General features: G+C 34.3%; 2 protein-coding genes across 2 annotated transcripts in view; both read left to right on the top strand.

Annotated features, from left to right (window-relative positions):
• On the top strand, positions 1-1,891 carry LOC111369099. Its single transcript, XM_022990583.1, has 3 exons — positions 1-241; positions 440-1,627; positions 1,746-1,891. The coding sequence occupies exons 1-3, from the start codon at positions 1-3 to the stop codon at positions 1,889-1,891; spliced, it is 1,575 nt and encodes a 524-aa protein (XP_022846351.1).
• Positions 1,892-19,974: 18,083 nt separating this feature from the next.
• The window catches only part of LOC111369737 (actin-related protein 2/3 complex subunit 5A), a 4,892-nt gene continuing 4,219 nt past the window's right edge, over positions 19,975-20,647 (top strand). Inside the window, exons 1-3 of the mRNA XM_022991372.1 lie at positions 19,975-20,231; positions 20,311-20,383; positions 20,521-20,621. Coding sequence (XP_022847140.1) covers positions 20,143-20,231; positions 20,311-20,383; positions 20,521-20,621 — 263 coding nt within the window. The 5' untranslated portion in view covers positions 19,975-20,142. The remainder of the gene's footprint in view (positions 20,232-20,310; positions 20,384-20,520; positions 20,622-20,647) is intronic.

Here is a 20,647-nt window from a genome sequence, read left to right as displayed (position 1 = left end):
ATGAATATACCCCCTGTTGATGTAGCCGACGATGAGGATTTGCAATGGTTTATGTCTATTCACACAGAAGCGGCGTTGTGTGTAATTGCAGATGAATATAATGCTGGAGAGCACGAACTGCATGTCAGAGTTGAGCCTTTGTCACCAATAGAAGATGCATTGTGTAGACGCGATGAAGTCGATATGTGCGAACTACAAGAGTCACAAATGATTGATAATATGGATGAACGTTTAGGTGAAGGCAATTTGTTTATTTGAAATGCAATTGAGTCGATTGATGAAGAGGACATTGTGTAGAATCAGATATTATTTAGCAAACAACAGTTACACACAAGGCTTCAACTTAAGGCTTTGAAAGAGAAGTTTCATTTCAAGGTTAAAAAGTCGAATCCTAGATCTCTTACTGTGTGTTGTGTCGATACTACATGCCATTGGCTAGTACGAGCTTCTAAGATAAAAACTTTAGAAATATTTACGATTCGAGAGTACATACCTGAGCACACATGTTTTCTAGACGTTCGACGAAATGCACAAATTCTTGCAATGAGTGCAGTGATTGGGCATCACATAATGCGAAGGTTGGACGATGCAAACCAATCATACGTTCCTACAGGTATTATTGGGGATATGGAACGTGAGTTTGGTGTACGGATTACCTACAACAAAGCGTGGAGGGCTAAAGAGAAGGGACTTCGATTTCTTCGTGGTACACCCGAAGAAAGTTTCCAGAAATTGCCATCATATTGTCACATGTTAACCGAGAAAAATCCAAGAACTATTGCACACATTGAACTCAACTCGAATAATAGGTTCTTGTACTTCTTCTTAGTGTTCGGGCCTAGTGTACGTGGTTTTCGAGAATACATGAGGCCAGTAATTTGTGTTGATGGAAGTCATTTGAAGGGTCAGTATAAGGGAACACTACTAGTAGCTACAGCGCAAGATGCTAACCTACAAATATATCCTCTTGCGTGGAGTGTTGTCGATGGGGAAACAAATGCATCGTGGTATTGGTTCTTTGCAAAGTTGAAAGATATCGTTGATGATTCAAACCAGCTAGTGTTTGTGTCGGACAGGAAGAAGAGTATTAAGCGGGCAATTACGAGGTTGTTCCCACTTTCTCACCACAGTACCTGCATCTGGCATATCGAGAAAAATCTTATTGCTAGGTATAGTAGTAGCAATGTCATCTTCTTATTCAAGCGGGCAGCGCTAGCATACCGCGTATCGAAATTTGATCAGTTCATGACACATATAAGAACCATTCGACCGTTAATGGTATCTTACTTGGAATGTGCAGGTATATCCACCTGGTCACGGGCACATTTTGTTGGTAATCGGTACAACGTTATGACGAATAACATTGCGGAGTCACTGAATTCAGTCTTAAGGCAACAAAGAAGTTTCTCTATAACCTTGTTGATCAAAAATATTACGTCATTAATGCAACGATGGTTCTACGAGAGAAAAAGTGCATCCACGAAATGTAGTACGACTGTGACACCAAAAATTGATGATGAATTGAGAAAATCAATCGACGTCGATACAACTTTACCAGTACGAAATTTGGACGAACTCGTTTTTGAGGTAGGTATAGCTACCGAACTTTGTACTGTCGACCTTATAGGTAACACATATTCATGTCGAGAGTTTCAGATGCGACAAATCCCATGTTCACATGCATCCCTCTGCTTGCGCAAAAGAAAAATCATTGTATGATTTGTGCTCCCCTTATTACACCACAGAATATTGGCGAGCTGCGTACAACAAAGTTTTTCACCCCGTTGGTCGAGAGTCAAATTGGGTTGTTCCTCAGTCTATTCGTTCCATCGAAGTTTTACCCCCGAATATACGTAGAGCACCAGGTCAAGAACTAAAAGGTCGACGTTGAGACGAAAATGCGGCCGATGTGGGGGTTCTGGACATAACAGGCAAACATGTCAGAATTTGACATCTTCTAGTGACACGTATACTTGAATGACATTGTGTATTCCGATCGTCAAATGCCATGATAACATGAATTATTAATGTTTTGAATTTTTTTCTTTTGTATTACTTGCTTTCTACCTCTTATTTTAAATGTTGTTGAATATATTTTTGACTTCTACTTCTTTCTGTTTCTTTCTTCGTTCTCTCTTGATATCACTTATTTGCAATTGCTTATTGTAAAATTAAGTTTGTAATACATTTTGAATCCTTTATATGGATTCATCCCATTCTTTATGATTTTTCTCTTATATTATTTTAGTCGTTCAAAATTTTATAGCGCACAAACAGGAAAATTCGTATGGGCATTCACTAAATACAAACAACACTTCATTTTAGAATGTCATAATGGATACAAACAAGAGAGGCCAGGTTTGGAGTATAACTACCAACAAGGGAAATGGTGCTTCCATATATTCTTATGAGCATTTCACTACGATATCATTTTGTTCAGCATATAAGTGAACAAGCACATATCTATTTCATCACTGGAATTTTCTTAATCATTATAGACACAATGTGGTAATGGATACAAAAGCAACCCATAAATGACTCATTCTCCTAAGTCATTGGAGCAGACAAAATGGTAATCACAACAAAAGGAAGTCATAACTCCAATACATATCGTAGACAACGATTATACAAAATGGTGATCACCCCAAAAAATATCCATCACCTATATGAATTTTATAGCACTACTATATGTACGTAAACACTTTACTTACGATGACTGCATCTTCTACATATCCTCCACGATGGACAAAGAGGACATATCACTGTCATACTCCTCGTCGAAGCTTATGATGATCACATCTTCATTTTCGACGGGAACTGCTCCAACATTTTCATCCAACAACACATGATGTGCTTTCGGTTGGACCGGTAGTGGGACGATCTCACGATGAACTTGAATTGTTCAATTTCCTCGATTAGATTTGGAGAAGGGATTGGTCGAAGGCAAACCCTACGATGGTAGTTCGAAGGTTGACGAACATATGGAACAAAGAAATTACTTTCATCATCCGAGTCCGAGTCTACAATGATCCGCGGACAACCCGAGGGGATCGAAAGTGATAGTAACATCAAGAACAGGAGTATGTTGAGTTGATGAAGACATAATCAATGGAAAAACTAACTAGTGCTATGAATTTGTTAAATTCTCGTATTTACATATTTAAGTAAAATCCATCATTTTATGGTGGAGAAACACTTGTCCGTTGAATGCACTATAAGATATCTCACCAACTAATATGGTTGAAGTCATTCATGGTGATTATTTTACAACTTTTTTCAAATCAATATGGTTGATAACTTACTTGTGCTTGACACACCAACTTTAATTGCTATAGTAGTTATAAACCTGCTTGCTACAGTTTTTGCAGTTAATACACCATTTGGTTGCCTTCACTCTTAGTTAAATTTGGTTGGATCATATTTATATTGACATTTGTCGCCATTCTCGACATTTGTAACGTCGTTATCAACATTAAATAGCTGTTAATCTCGACACTTGACATTACGAATGTCTAGAACGACACTTGGACCAAAATAGGATATTTCTCTACATTTCTTCGATTTTCGGACGTTTGATATATCGTTCTCGACATTACATAGCTGTGAATCTCGACGCTTGATATTTCATTTGTCTAGAATGATAGTTCGAGAACATATTACATACCACCATATAAATCAAAATATGCAAACCACTGTGTAAACCAAAATACATTTTACGTACCACCACATAAAACCAAAATACATTTTATGTACCACCACATAAAGCAAAATACATATTGCAAACGATGGTATCATGAACCGACTGATCATCAACAGTCACACAAGCAAAGTACAGCTAAGCTACGACAACTGTTTCACTATCGGGGATAAAGAAAGTATTCGTTATTCAAAAAATCGACCGCAATCTTTCTTCTGTATATTGACATCCTCTCTGTTGAAACTGATTCTATTGGATGCTCGAGAACGAAACATTCTATATACTTGAGTACAAACATTATGCAATTTGGCCTGTACAATAAATAATTTTTCGTTAGTCAAAATTAGTATATACAATAGATTAACTACGGTAGTAAATAACAAGAGTTGAAATGCTCACCTATTGTTCGCACACGGTAGATAAGGTATAATCTCCATCTTCATTGGATCATTTATATGTTCCTTTATATCTCATCCGGTGGACAGGGGTAGACACTGCAATAATCCTTAAACGACTGTGCATGTTGCTTCTGCGTGTACCTTGATTGCATCAGGTGTGGGAACATTATTGCTGCAGTCGTATATGTAGAATTTCCACTCAGGAATATTGACCAGAAACAGATAACATTCATTGCCTGGATATGAATTTGGAATTAATAAATACTTGCATCCTATCCACGGACGACCAGCTACAGGCAATTTACCGTTGACGTAGCCTTGTAGGCGAGTTCCATCCGATTCAACACTCTGGTTATATTCCATGTGCCACCTCATTTGCTGACAACACTCTTCTTCAAATTGAAAATCCAAAATTGCATATTTTTTATTAATGAGAGCACAATCTTCATTCATACGCTGCCTCAATAACTTCAGCTCCAACTCAATATGCTAATGCAATAAATATATGTAACATATATTAGACATATTAACTACGAAATCAAATTTATTGTGATTGTAAACCTTCACTCACCGCAATATTCAGATCCTTCGTCGGATCCATTAAACTTTTTAGCATGTCTCTTCCATAGACATTGCCACGGCCATCGTCCAAATATGCACTGTATAACATAATTTAAATTACTGTCAAATAATTCAACAAATAATTTTTGACATTGATATAATAATGTTTAGCATTCGGACTATTCAGAATGAGTTACATTTGTTACCCAGATTGATTTCTCGATATCCAATTCCTAATGTTTTTGTACTTGTTCATGTCGTAGTCTTCTAAGGGATGGCCTGTGGATGACGAAACATGTGTGTATTTCATCTTCTTTTCCCTTTCTCTTCTTCGCATGTCAACACTTTTGCTGGTTGAGACGTTGATGTCTCATGCGGTTGAACAGTAGAATTTGGACTTGCATAGAGAGGAACATCCTGCTGCATGAAACCTAAAATGGCTTCCATGTTGGATTCCCAGTTAGATAATCTATTTAGCATATTCTCATTCTTTTCGTCAATGTAAGATCTGACAGAACATAAACTTGTATCAATATAAGACTGTATGTGCTCCTATTGTTGCTAGAATAATTCTTCTTGTTTGCGAAGAATCGCTTGATAATGGGCTTCTTGTTGTTGCGATTCCTGGGCCATATGAGTGCTAAACATATTTGATAGAGAATTATCCATGTATAACTGCATACCACATAGCATGTAATCTTGCATCGATTTGTTATGTTGTTCGAACAGTTGCTTTTGGCTTTCAAGGATATCCTGGTTCAAGGCTTTGGATTCTTCAACAAATTTTACCTTCAAGTTGCCACACAGATTTGACACATCTGATATCGTATGTTGCCTGTACATACCCAACATTTCTTCCATTCGGTCTTCAGTTACATATCTGAAGGCACCAGAAGCAGAACTAGGCCCAACTCCAGTTGAAGTTCTTGATGTACCACGACTGGTCGTTTCTTGCACACGGATGTTATCCGGTATTTGTGGTACTACATTATCTACTTCTCCAGTGACAATGGCATCTAATATCTTATGTTCATCATCAGCTGGCAGTGAAAGATTTGTGTACCAGGGTGTTTGTAATTCTTCCTCTGTAGGCTGCAACACTGCAATGACTTCGATCTGTAATCATAACAAACTATCAGAATCCATTTGTTTAATTGAACTTGTTAATAATAAAATGCGAATGTCATTCTACATTGAAAATAAAAAATTCATACATCTTAAGTATCCAAAAATTGCTTAACAGCCAATTCTTTCAGTATAATATTAGGCCTCCAATTATAGATTCATGGAATCTACACCGTTCTGTATTTACGGCGACCAAACTTTTGTCCAATTTATGGAAATGCTTCATATATCCAATACTGCAACGTAAAGAAAGAGAAATGTGATGTATAAATTTTATTCTTTGTACAAAGAAATTATACATAATACGTAAGTAATTAGAATTGGAACATAATACCTGAAATGCGAGTGGATAGCCTTCTTACATTCTGTTTGTCCATTCTATTGCATTCTTAGTATTCTTTCCAATTGTGACTCTTTCAATAAATTTAACAAAACGAAATATGCTATCTGACCCCACGGATACGTAAGGAACTCATCCAAATGTTCAACCATGCCCAGAGTTCTATAATCAACTTGTCGTGAAGTCGGTTTTAACACAAACTCAACCAACATAACTAATCCCAGCTTAAATTTATCTTCTGTATCTTTACACATGTGGAAAGTTTCAAAAAATATTCTATTGCTATTTTTTTTTTGCCATTGAAGTATTGATTTCTAAGACGATCGTCATTATATTCAATTTCTACGGATGGTTCATGGTAAGGTAGTCCAGTAACGAGGCAAAATTCTTGCAAGCCAAACCTAGCAAGATGGTAATCTAACCGTATCAAAAGTTCATTATTTTTGCCACAATGCACAAGTCTCATTATAAATTCGTGTACCAACTTGCTAGTAAATTGTTCTTCGTCTCCTTAGAAAATAGTTCCATATATAAATCCATAAAAATTACTACACATCAAATAACATTGTTGATTTGCATCTATGAAATCAACAAAATCTTGAACGTATTGACGATTTGGATACTGAAGGATGGTACCAGAAAACCATTATTTTGGAGAGAGAACATATTCTAAAGACATCTGCATCAATTATACAAGAATTAATATTTTTAAACAATTGTAATTATTTTTTCAAGAATTAATATTTTCATTTGATCGTATACATCTATTATAGTAAAACAAAGTACTGTTGATTGTACAATTATTTAAGAATTAATATTTCCAAACAAATATAATTTTTTTCACGTCTTGTATACTAAACAAAATTAAAATAAAAAATTAATATTTTAAACAAAATGTAATATTTTTGTTTACATATGACGTAAAACATATTGGGTGGGTAATTACAAAAAAAAAAAAAATAATAAAAAAAAAATATATATATATATATATATATATATATATCTTGGTTGCATTTCTGTGTCTTCGTGACACTTGAGAGTGTCACGGAGAAGCGATCTCCATGACACGGAGACGAGGTTTTTCGAGTAAATTGTAGTTTAAAAATATATTTTCTTTCAAGATATTCAACTAACTGCTAAGTAGCACAAATATTAAATACAAATTTTGAATTACTTACCTTTTCCGATCAAATGAACGTCTTTTTTGAGTGAATGTCGGAAATGTTTCCGGCTAAATGAATGTGAGAATGAAATTTGAATTAAAATGTGTAGAGAGTGAGTGAATGTAACAAATAATTGTAGTTAAATGTGTGGATGGGGGAGTGAATGAGAAGAATGAGGTAAAATTAATTAAAACGTGAGAAGAGTGAGTGAATGTGACAAATAATTTTAGCTAAATGTGTGGATGGGGGAGTGAATGTGAGGATAATGAGTGAACGAGAAAAAGTAGCTAAAAGTGTGCATTTGAGTAAATGTCAAAACCATTTTGCTATGTTACGATAATTGAATGTTGTTGATAGATTCTGTATATAGTGAATATATTCGCTTATTGTGTTGTCATAATTAAATATTTTTCACCATTAAAATTTTATATTCACAAAAAATAAATAAATTAACGTTTTGTACAATTCAAATTTTATATTGAAAAAAAAATGTTCGATAAATTTATTTAATTTATTAAAGCTAATCGAGTTAATCAATTTTTCCTTGCTAACTGTTAAGTAGCACGAAGTTTATTTTATTTCCACATACATGATTACACAGAATGACACATATGTTCACATATTATTGAAAAAAAATATAAGGAATGTTAACATTTATATTGAAACAATATATTTCTTGACATTTCACTCATTTCTTGACATTTGACGTGTAGTTCTCGACATTAAATGTCTACTAATCTGGACACTTGACAGTACATTTGTATAAAACGACATTTGAAATAACGTATAGTATTTCTCCACATTTCATTAGGACATTGACATCTCCTACTCCACTATATGAGATAATAAAGTTATAAACTATTTTCAACATACAATATTCGGAACATGTCACTAACTTACAAACCACCGATTTGCATCCACAAAATATTACACACCACTATATAAACAAAAATATGCAAACCACTGTCTAAACCAAAATACATTCTCCATACCACGACATAAACCAAAATACATGTTGAAAAACCACCATATAAATCAAAATAGGCGAATCTCTAAATTCTACGCATCCCTCTTACCCCTTTTGCAACCAGATCGGGTGTATGGCGTCGTTGTGTTTGCATTAGCCTTCTTCAGCCTCAACGATCGAGGTCTACGTGTAGGTGGATCAGCTGCCATCGAAGGTCCAGAAACGACGCTATCATGAACTAGTTGATCATCAGTGGTCACATCAACTGTAGGTACAACGGCTGGTGCCTCTTTCACAATATCACAAGCAATATATACTGACCCAAGCACTCCAATCCCACCTCCCGACGTTATGGTCACATCAGGGATGTTGCAAACAACTAGTTCGGTTGCCTCTCCGACATCATGTCTGTCCGCAGAAACATTGGGAGTGAAAACATCATGGCGGGGCTCGTCTCCACTACGATCGTCATGACAAAATCCACCATACTCAGCACCAGCATTGTGTTGTCCAATTTCTGCAGCAACTTCATCAAACTTTCATCGAAGAACATTCATCTCATCAGTGACATGATTTCTCAAACCACACACATGACCTCCCAGATCATTTTGGAGACTAGCGAATCTTGTGTTCATTTATTCCCTCAAATCCCCCATCTTGTTCTCAAATGCCTCCCGTTGTTCATTCAAGATAACTCTTATCTCATCTAAAGACACAGGTCTTTCAACGATCGAATCCCCATGCTATTTTTCTCTGCCTTCAACGTGATGCAAACCTCGATGACGAGATCCACCTTTGTTGCCTCTCTCGGATTTATTTGGTCGATGGTTGTTGTCATCGTTCCGTTTGACATCATCTTCAACTGGACAAGCTTATATTTCTATTGATTGAGCAACAAGACCATCTAGAACAGGGTCGGCTGCATCTTCCAACGGAACTAGATTGATGAAGTACGGCTGCAATTCTTCTGCAGCAGTTGCTCGCAGCGTTGCCCATAAGTGCACCTACAGGAGAAGAAAAATAGGCGAAATGAAATAATATATATTGCGAAGTGTAAGGCAATTAAGTATGTAAATTGCCTACATTTGTCTTCTCAAAAATATCTGAATATGTTTGGGAATGAGGTTGTTTCGTGCCAGACCACCGCAACATCCTCGGGACATCCTCACAAGTCTTACTCGAGAATCGAGCTCCCAACTCTGGAATTGCCTCGTACGCCTAATGACATTTGTAACAGTAATAACCATATTTGGAGATAAATAACAATGAGCGATGAGAAGACCTGAAATGAACCAAAATAGATGTATACCTGGACAACAAGAGGGAATCCGTACAATGTGTAAGTCATCCTATCACAATCATTCACTTTTACCACGTCCGCCTTTCTTCCCCATCCACGTAGTAGTGATTTGATGAGAAGTTGAAAACATACTGTCCCCCATGGGTAGGCATTGAAAAAATCCAAGTCGTCAACGATGGAAAGAGTTGTCGAATTTATTCCTACATTTCGATCTCTTGAATTAAATACCCCTTCAATAATTAGTGCCAACCCAAGCTTGTAACGATCGTTACGGTTGGCACATTTCAAAAAAACTTTCTCCAGGTCGCTACACGTTATCCGGTCCATATTAACAAGTCGTCAACGATGGAAAGAGTTGTCGAATTTATTCCTACATTTCGATCTCTTGAATTAAATACCCCTTCAATAATTAGTGCCAACCCAAGCTTGTAACGATCGTTACGGTTGGTACATTTCAAAAAAACTTTCTCCAGGTCGCTACACGTTATCCGGTCCATATTAACAAATATTTTATCTTGTAGACGGGTTTTCTCTAGGATTTTGTCAACTTCGACACCTTTAGGCACTGGACTGCACTTCAAGCCAGTAATTAATGTGAACTCCGACAGTCCAAATCGTGCAAACATTTGGTTCACCTTGAACCAAGCCTCAAATCGCTTTCTGCATACCATCGATCTGTTTACCATTTCATGAATTAATTGAGCAGATAATTTCAACTCTGGTAACCTTGCAACATGTCCTATACAACTGTCCTTCAACTGATGCTTTTGCTGTGGATCCAATTTGTTGAGGACAACAGATATATATTTTGTTTGCTCACTTGCGACACATGGGCCGGAACACGTTCTTCCTTCTGAATTTTATATCGGTGTGTCATACTCATTTACAAATCAAAACAAATGAAAACAATACTTTAACAAATAGTATGAGAACGTACAAACAAAATCAAATATAACATTCTTGTTAAAATGCAGTGAAAGAAAAATGATTTTTACAATACAATGGTTTGATAAAATACCACATCTAAACTAAGTTGTTTAATTGTTGAAATTAAAACAAACCTGGCTTCTGATCTTAAGCTATCATGTAACCATTTTATAGTTGATCACCATTTAAACAGTTCTAAAGTATACACACAATCTTCTACAATTTCATTAAGTTAATTGCCTAATTAAGATATGCAAATAAACCGAAAATGCAATATGCTTTAGCAAAATAAATAACAACAACATAGCATTGTATCAAATTAATTTAGAGCCAACTACAGCAGACCATAAGCAAAATCAAGTATACATGTCATAAGATTTGACAAATTTTCTATCTGCTATCAACCTATCACAGTCTTTCTCCATAAGAAACCATCAATATACAAATTCAACCCTCAACAAGATGCAGAACAAATTTGATGCGAAAATGAAGCCATTTAGTTGCTGATGAGCATTCAAACAGTCTAAGAGTGTATAATAGCAACACAACCTGTGTCATTTCATCATGTTTATTGCCTAACTTAGATACGAAATATGCCTCAAATGGAGTATTCTTCACTTCGTACTAGTGTTCTTTATCATCTAGCAGCATCAAATTTAGTTAATATATAGATTATATCTCAAAGCATAAAATACAATAACAGGGACAACAGAAAGTACAATCATTTTCCTGATTTCTTTAAACAATTTACCTCTTCAACCTTTTCGACAGTATGTCACATGTACCAAATTGTATCAACAGTTAGTATTTGCTCGCCCAATAGAATCAAGACACTCAGTGACCTTGACATCAATTTATGTTAAACTAGCTAAATCTTAGGATTTAGGAAGAGGGGAGACTTGGGGAAGTGAAAAAAAATAACGAAATAAAGAAAAAAATAAAGAAATAAACTTACTATATAGCACTGGATTCTGAAGTGTGGTGGGCAAACGACAACTGAGAAAATAAGAGAAAAATGGACAAGCTCATTGTCGGCGGGTTGGGTCGGAGTCAAGATTGAGAGACTGAGAGTGAGAGTGAGAGTGAGAGTTGAGACGACTTAGTTTAGGGCTTCTTTTATTTTTTCATTCCCCCGCCTTCATTTTTTTTTTGTATTCGGGACGGGTTCTATCAGGTTTCCATTTTTAATCCATAACCCGATCTAACTCGACCCGCACCTACTCGACCCATAACCCGACCCACATCGACCCACACCCAACCGACCCAGGCATTTAATGCTGATTGACATTTCTATGTTGATTGATATGAATAGTGATATGGAAAATTTTGAATTCTTGTGTGGAAATAATATTTTCTAACAGGGGTATTTTCCTCTACATAATTGGAAAATAGACATTGACAGAATTGTAGACATTTTTGCAAATGACTCGCTGAAAATGGACATTACGTGAAATTTCCTCATTTTTTATGTTTAATACGGGAGAATTAGTTTAAATGGTCGTCCTTCAATATCTTTTTGTCCAATTGGCCTTTGACCAAGTTCCTAAAAATAAAATAAAATCAATTTAATTATTTGAAAGTGTAAAAAGCTCCCTTGTAGAAAGCCAAATCGAAGAAAGAATTGGAGATTTATTCATGTCAAAACCATTTATCCCAAATTGAAAATTGAAAAGGGGTTTTGGTTACATATACATTCTCAAATCAAACCTATCTTCTTCCCTTTCTCTCAGTCTCGGGGTTTATCAAACAAGTCGAACCTATCTTCTTCCTTTATATTTAAAAATGCCAAGCTAAACAAAGAGTAAAGATGATGAATCTGCATGGGAGGCAAAAAAGAGGACAAAGAAGAGTAAAGAAAGATCGACAGTTACTATGAAATGGGCTTGTGGCTGGAAAATTATTTGGAAGAAGGGCTTTGAAAAGTCAAGAAATTGATTTCAAGTTATGTTAAATCAACCGAGGAAGAGGAAGAGAAAGAGGTAATATTCTTTATAACATTGAGCTTGCTCATCCCAATTTTTTGTCATTTTTCTGTTTGTTTAGTTTGAAGGTGTAAATTCAAGTTAGAAGTGAATGATCAAACAATGTAAAATAATGAGCGTGTCCCAATAAAGAATTTCTTTGCCAATTACTAAAATTATTGTGAAATAGTAAAAAAGGCACAAGAAGACTATTCTAGAACAGTGCACTTTTTGCCCTCTCTCCATTGCAGAGAAACTCATTTCGGATTTTTTTTAGTTGTATGTTGGATTTTTGTTCTTATGTGCTTTATGCTATCACTTGTTCTGATATTTATAATTGTTTTGTATTTTTCAGTGCTATGAAGAATAAGCTTCAAGAGAGTTGCTTTGAATCACTTCTTAGATTGAAAGATATTAGGTTGGCTTCACATATTGTGCATTAATTACTATTGTGAATGACAAAGACCACCTAAAAAAGAAGCATGGTTAAGGAGTTGTTGGCATGGGACTTCGGGCATTAGATTGTTTTTTTGCTATTGTTATTGATGTTTTATATTGTTTTGTAGTTACTTTGTTCTGTTTGTCTAGAAGAGTCGATGTTTTAAGAATGTTTTCATCTTTCTAGTGTAGAATATTTGATATTTTGAGGATATTGTGTAGCTACTTGCAAGTTCATTTGCAACTATGATGATTAAAGATATTAAATGTAATTGAAATTTACATATTTTGAGGCCTTTATAACTTTCAAATTTAAATATCATACATGTCCAGGTTAATAATATTGTTTCATTACTAATAAAATAACATTAAGGTTGTTACGTCGAAATATAAGTATTGTTTCACATAATGATATAGATTTTTTTCCTGTTACACAAAAGGATATTGATGTCATTTTAGTATAAAAATGCACAACATTGAAATCGTTTTAGTACAAAAATTGCACTGATTTATATAACGATATTGAAATCGTTATTGAGACATAGTATGAAATTCATATTATTTTTGTTCGCGAAATTATTTGTTTCGATTTTAAATCCACCGCAAGTGTACGGTTCGTTAACAAGTAGTAAAATAGACTATAAGTCCAAGTATCGATCCCACGAGGATTGAATTAGTTCGAATTAATCTAATATGACCTTAACCGAAACACGACAAGCAAATTGCGTTTTTGTACTTTAACTAACAAAATGTAATCGTTGATGCAATTATGGACGAAGAATTATGCTAAGTTCACAATAAATTGGATGCAATTTAACTAAAATTTTATAGAATTAATGGATGTTCTAACACATTAGGATCATGAATCCCCAAGCAATACCCGTTCAATAGTCATTTATGCAAATTTGACACACAATTCCACAAAAAATAAATCAATATTCCTATTTTAATTTAGCAATCTCTCTCGAGCAATGTCAAACCTATCCCAATATATAATTCGACTATATTTCTATGATGCATACTAATATACCGACATGCATTATAATTCACGAATATCAATTGATTCACACGAGGCATAGAGATATATTTCTATCCTCTATCGGACCCTATGATGATTTATACTATATCGAACCTATTTTCCTTCTTTCGAATGCATAAAACAGGTCACCACATTCATATAATCACGTGCACAATAATTACATGAAAATAAAAATGAAATAAATCAATCAATTCCGAAATTGGTGTTTAAATACGTCAAAAATCCAAAACAACAATTAAACGTGGTATTACAAGGTTCATCGATCTCCTAGTAATAATAAATTTAGCCTAACATTCCAAAAAGAACAAAACTTAAAAGTATTTGAAGAAACGACATCACCCGAATCAATATTCACTCCGATCTTCAATTGGCGCGGTGTTTATCTCTTGTTTTCTCCCTTGTTTCTTCTTCAAAATCTCCTAAAAACATGTAAAAACGGCGTCCCCCTTCGTTCTGGTCTAGTTTTTGTATTTATAGGACCCTAAAATTTTGTTTCCATAAGAGTTTCGGAAGAAAAAGGAAACCAAAATTTTTTCAGATTTTTGTTCTATGCGACCGCATAGAGTAATTCTATGTGGTCGCATAGAAGGAATTTTTCAAGCCTTTTTTGTTTCCATATGGTACTATGCGACTGCATAGAGGATAATACTATGTGGTCGCATAGTACTATCAACTATGGAGAAATTGCGTTTTGGTCCTCCAACTTGCATCCTTCACTTCTTAGCATCTTCTCTTTATTCTTTTCATCTCATCACCCCACGATATTGTCAATTTGGTAATTGGCCTAATTGATTTCTCGATTTGTTCATCGGATCAACTTTTGGATATTTGCACTTTTGGTCCCTGAACTTTCACTTTGCGTCACTTTAGTCCTTTTTCACGTCTTTTCTCCTGAATTTCACCATGTTCGTCGCTGTTTCCTACAATTCACAATTGTACAAGATTAAGTCACAATTCAATCATTTTACTCGTATTTAAATCATATTTGTGACCTAAATAAGTGTGTAAAAACACGCTTATCAATTTTCATACCAAATACACACTGCTTTTTCGATTTTCATAATGTTATTGCAGTTGTTATAAATTAATTAAATGACTTGAAAGATAAAAAAAAACTTGCACTTTGAGCATAACATAGGGTGTTATGAACACGCGTCCAAGGAACAATTTGCTCTTGGGTTGGTAAATAACTCAAAGGCGTATGCCTACCAACATGGACCACATGTGCACGTCAAATCACTTCTAAAACTATATTGAAGTCATTTCTTTTAATATGTTATGCATCCAATCTACAAAATAACATAATGACATCCAAGTTGTTTCAATAAAATATTTACGACATTGATATCTTTATAGTTGAAATCATAACCACAACGACATTGAACTCATTTCTTTTAATATGTAACGATATAAATATCTATATGTATCAAACCCAAGAAATCATATAATGGCGTTCATGTTGTTTCTATACAATATTTACAGTAGTGATATCAGTCTAGTTCAAATCTTAACTACATCAACATTGATATCATTTCGTTTACCAAACTTACAGAATAACATCACATCATTCATGTCATTTCAATAGAAATTTCAAGAGATTGAGATTGTTCCAATTTAAATAATAACTAAAACGACATTGAAGTCGTTTCTTTGAGTAGGTTTTACGAAATAAGATAATGACATCTATGTCATTTCAATACATATTTGAAGAGTTTGAGATCATTCCAATTTATTTTGAGTCTTTGATTAAAAATGGTGATGCGACCGTCTACGAACACTGTCACACCTTCGACATACGTAGGACGATTGAAAGAGAGTATCAAGTGGGTTCGATCCCACTCAAAAGAAGCTACGGGGACATTTGTATTTCTGTAGTTATCTAGCACCTTTGAACTACTCCAACAGAAAGAAAGAATCTTCATTTGCTCTTTATAAGCTGTTTGAGCGATATCAACCAACATGATAACCTCATTTGATTGTCCTATGATGTTAGAGGCATATCGGGTGGTTGTGGATAATCGAATCGTCGTTTTTAGAAAAAAATGATATAGTTATCGTTTTATATAAACTAAAATAATATATATATAATTTTAATTATAATTTAAATTGAAAAGATATCAATATCGTCAAAATTGTACTGAAATGATAATGACGTCGTTATGTATCAAACCCACAAAATAACATAACAACGTCCATATTGTTTTGGTACAAATTTGACGAGTTTGAAATTGTTCTAGTTCAAATTATAACTACAATGATATTTATATCGTTTCTTTTAATATAAAATGATGATTATGTCGTTTCGGCTAAAACAATGGTTCGACCATTCACAATTATCTTGCCTGCCTTCAACATACGTAGAAAGATCGAAAGAGGTCAGCAAGTGGATTGATACCACTCGAATGGTTTAAAAAAAAAAAGCGAATGAAGAAACTTTCTTTCTGTTGGAATAGTTTGAAAGTTGTACACAATCATTGGAATATAGTTTCTTTTGAGTGAGATTGAAACCACTTGATGACTTATTTTGATTGTCCTATGTATGTCGTGTGCATGTCGGGTGTCCATGGACGGTTGAATCATCGTTTTTAGCATGAACAATATAATTATGATTTTATATAGATTGAAACAATATCAATGTTGTCAAAATTATATTGAAACGATAATGATGTAGTTATAAATCAAACCCACGAAATACTATAACGACATCTATATCGTTCTAACTAAAAATCGTACTGAAAAAATATGAATATCTTTATATTATTTCATGAGTTTAGCCCCCGTTTGGTTTCCATTAAATTAAATTTCATTTTTCACTCTTCTATTTTCAATCACACAATTTTTCATAAAATAATATTACATGTAAATTGAAAACTTCTTATTCTTTTTTAACCACTCATTTTTCAAAAAATACTATTCCACCCATTTTAATTTGAAAAAATGTGGGTCAAACAAGATCTTAAAACATAATGATATAAATATCGTTACATATTAAGGAAAACGATATCTATGTCGTTTTAGTTATTATTTGGACGGGAACAATTTCTATCTTGTCAAATTTTGTACTAAACTAGTATGGATGTCGTTATGTTATTTCGTGAGTTAATTACTTATGATTTGTTGTTATTTTTTAAAAAATGCATAAGAAAATGTCTCCATGGAATGAAAGACGAAAGTTTACGGACTGAAACTTAACCTAAAGAAAATTTGGTTTGCGTGTGTGCTTTTGAGTTGTTTACCACACGAGAGAGCAAACGGTCACTTGGACGAGCAAGGGACGACTCTTTATGTCGCGTGCATTGCTCAAGTTTTTTATATAACGATTTTCATGTCGTTTTCTTGGTCTATAAGGACTTCAATGTTGTTATGAAAATTAGTAAAGTAGTGTTTTTTCATACTGGAACAACATCAATTTCATTTTGTATCTCAATAATGATTTTAATGTTATTGTGTTAATTAGTGCAATTTTCGTACTGGAACAACATCAACATTGTTTTGTATCTCAAGAACGATTTCATAGTTGTTAGATGAATCCATACATTTTTCACATTGGAACGACATATGCATCAACTATAAACGATATAAAATTGCTTTGTCTATAATGTGAAAAAGAAAACACAACAAAATAAAATGACTTTAATTTTGTTCCTATAGCACAAAAGCAATGATAGCACGGTGACTACAAAATCTAATAAATCATTTTTTTAATAAATATAAATTATTAAAGATATAAGCCACGACAATATTACATCTTTAAGTTTCGCTATGAGTTGTTTGGCCTTACAAGTGGAGCAAACATGATCGATTTTCTCACAGTTGGAGCCTTAGACATTATAAGAACAAGAATTGATATCTCCATTTTGTATAGCATTGTATCGACCTTCAACATTTCTTTGACTTTATCATACAAGTTCACAAAAGAAATTGTTTTCAAAATAAGAATAAGCGTTGTTATCCCTTTGTCATTCCATGCATATTTCCATTTTCAAGCACTTTCAACCTATTGCTTATATTCAACTAGATAACAATTGAATCCATAAAGTATCCAGGGTGTCCATAACTGCAATCCAACATTAAAATTTTAAAATTTCATCATATTTCGTACATTATTGTCGATGAGATGTATGTCTTTATGGATTACAGAAAACGATACGTAAGTCATTCTGAGTAGGAGAAAAATGAAATATATGTTTCACAGTAGAACAACAAATAGAATAGCCAAACACGTGTCTACCAACATATTCACTTAAAAAATTAGGGGTAATAAAAAAGATTGAAAAGCAACCCATATCAAAAATCTAATTCAATAATAAAATGAATTCAATGCTATTATTGACAAATGAACGTTATAAACACAAAATACAACAATATGAAGAAATGATTCAAAAAATTGAAAAAGAAAGAAACTCAAATATTTAAATTTAACATTACCTTCTCTTCTTCTCCAAATGCTCAACAAAAATATTGTAAACTTTTATTACTCATTTCAATCAAATAAGGAAATTATAATGATAGATTTTAGGGTTCATGACGGAGAGATGGTGATAAGAAAATGAGAATAATTGCAAAGAGATGTTGACCCGACTGTGGAAGAAAGGAAGCTAAAATTGAATTAGGGCTAAATGAAAATTGAAAGGTGAATTAGAGCACTATTCTTTTTACATAAAATGATATTTTAGTAATTTACTAATTATATTTTCTTTTTTCTTTGTATCCTTAAACGATCGAGTTAAAAGTTTCACTGGCCACTAAATTTTACACCTCGTTACGACTTACCCACTGAACTTAACGAAGCTTCCCAATGGCCACTGAATTTAACCTCGTTTTATTAAACTAGCCACCGGATGGATTTCGTCTATGGTTGTGTCTACATGGAGGACGAAAAAGTGATGTGGCGGTTAAAATTTGTCACATTTTAAGAGACTTGCACATGTGGACTCCATATCACCAAATCAAAACCCTTATCCATATGAAATTAAATATAATTTCTACAAATTAACTCCAAATCACTTCCCTACCCCCATCCCAACTCCCTAAACCCAAAACCAAATCTACAGCCACTTCGTCGTCGTTGTCGCTGCCCTTCACAAAATACCACCATAAATGACAAACCTTCTTTAGTAGCATCAAACTATACTCTACACCATCACCAAAAAATCGTAATGATTCAAGGTTGATGAATTCATGGAAAGCATATTAACAGCAGCTCTGTGTCCATGTGTTTTTTGTTTCATTCTTTTACTTATAATAGTTAGTTTTGTGCTCATTGTGAAATTTCATATTTGCCATACCACTCTTAACTTTGTCCTCTTCAAAGTATCTTGCCATTAGCCCCACTTCGAAAGCTGAAAATTCCCTCCAATTCTAGTATTTCATTGTATTGCTTGAGTAATTTTAGAGTCTTATTGATGTGTGTATTTTGATTCTAAAAATGAGCGTCGTACGGTTGTGGAAATGAATCAATTGTTGTTAAAATTTTGAAAATCAACAACTGATCAGAAAGAGTTGGACATAATGAGTGAATCGATTTGGATCACACTTCAGTGTTCGATGCGAATATTAGGTGGTTTGAGATGAATGTAAGTTGAATTCGAGTCATGAATCCAAAATTTTGCTTTTGCTGTAAGATTTTGCGGTTGTTTGGCAAGTGATGTGTTTTTGTTTTAAAGGCGGTCGTCGACGACGATGAAGTGGCTATGGAAGAAGGCGATGATGAAGTACGGATTTAGTTTTGGGTTTCAAGGTGGGTAGAGATGAGGGAAGGATTATGGAGTTAATTTGTTGAAGGTATTTTTTAATTTCATTTGGATAAGGGTTTGTTTGGTGATTTGGCGTCTACATGTGCAAGTTACTTAACATGCGGAGAATTTTAATTGACGTGTCACCTTTTCATCCTCCACATAGATACAACAACGGACGGAATCCATCCAGTGACCAATTTAATGCAACGGAGTTAAGTTTGACGGCCATTGAAAAGTTTCATTAAGTTCAGTAAGTAAGCCGTGACGAGGTGCAAAGTTCCGTGTCAATGAAACATGTAACTCTATGCTATCTAACCCGAAAAAAAAAATCCTCAGGTTTTACAATAAATTTTTGCTTAACCAAATCTGGGCAAAGCGAAGGAGCGGAGCGGCTGTTCTTTGCTCAAACAAGAGGCCAATCGCATACCCCGTCAATGTTTAAGACCCAGATCACATTGTGATTCACTGTCGCTCTTGAGAATAAACAAATGGCAGAATTCGTGGAAGCCGATAACGCGGAAGCCATTATCACTAGAATAGAACATAAATCCCGCAAAATTGAAAGCTTACTCAAACAGTATTTCTTGATCATTGTGCACGCTGTCTGTTTCTTCATTTTTTTCTTTAAAGAGAATAACTGATTCATTTTTTTATAGGTATAAACCCGTGGAGGCTTTAAAGACAGCTCTGGAAGGCTCCCCTCCCAATACCCAAGATGAGCGCTGTAAGGTCAGATGTCAAATTCTATGTCTGCGTATTATATTTTGGATCGGTAATTGTTGAATTCTGGGTATTGATTTTTCTTGGTTTGATTTTGATCTGGGATCAAGTGATGTTAATTTAATTTAATTTTTATTTTTTTTAAGTCTGCAAATTGGATAGTGGTGCATAGAGCAATAATGGCCATAAAAGATGTGGATAGCTTGTTCTCCTATCTTGATCCCGAGTATTATGATATTCTCATGAAGTAAGTCGAACTGGCTTTTGCCTTTC

The sequence above is a fragment of the Olea europaea genome, chromosome 20, assembly GCF_002742605.1.
Source record: "Olea europaea var. sylvestris chromosome 20, O_europaea_v1, whole genome shotgun sequence".
Taxonomy (NCBI): domain Eukaryota; kingdom Viridiplantae; phylum Streptophyta; class Magnoliopsida; order Lamiales; family Oleaceae; genus Olea; species Olea europaea.
The sequence above is the reverse complement of the archived record's forward strand: the minus strand, read 5'-3'. Positions and strand labels throughout refer to the sequence as shown.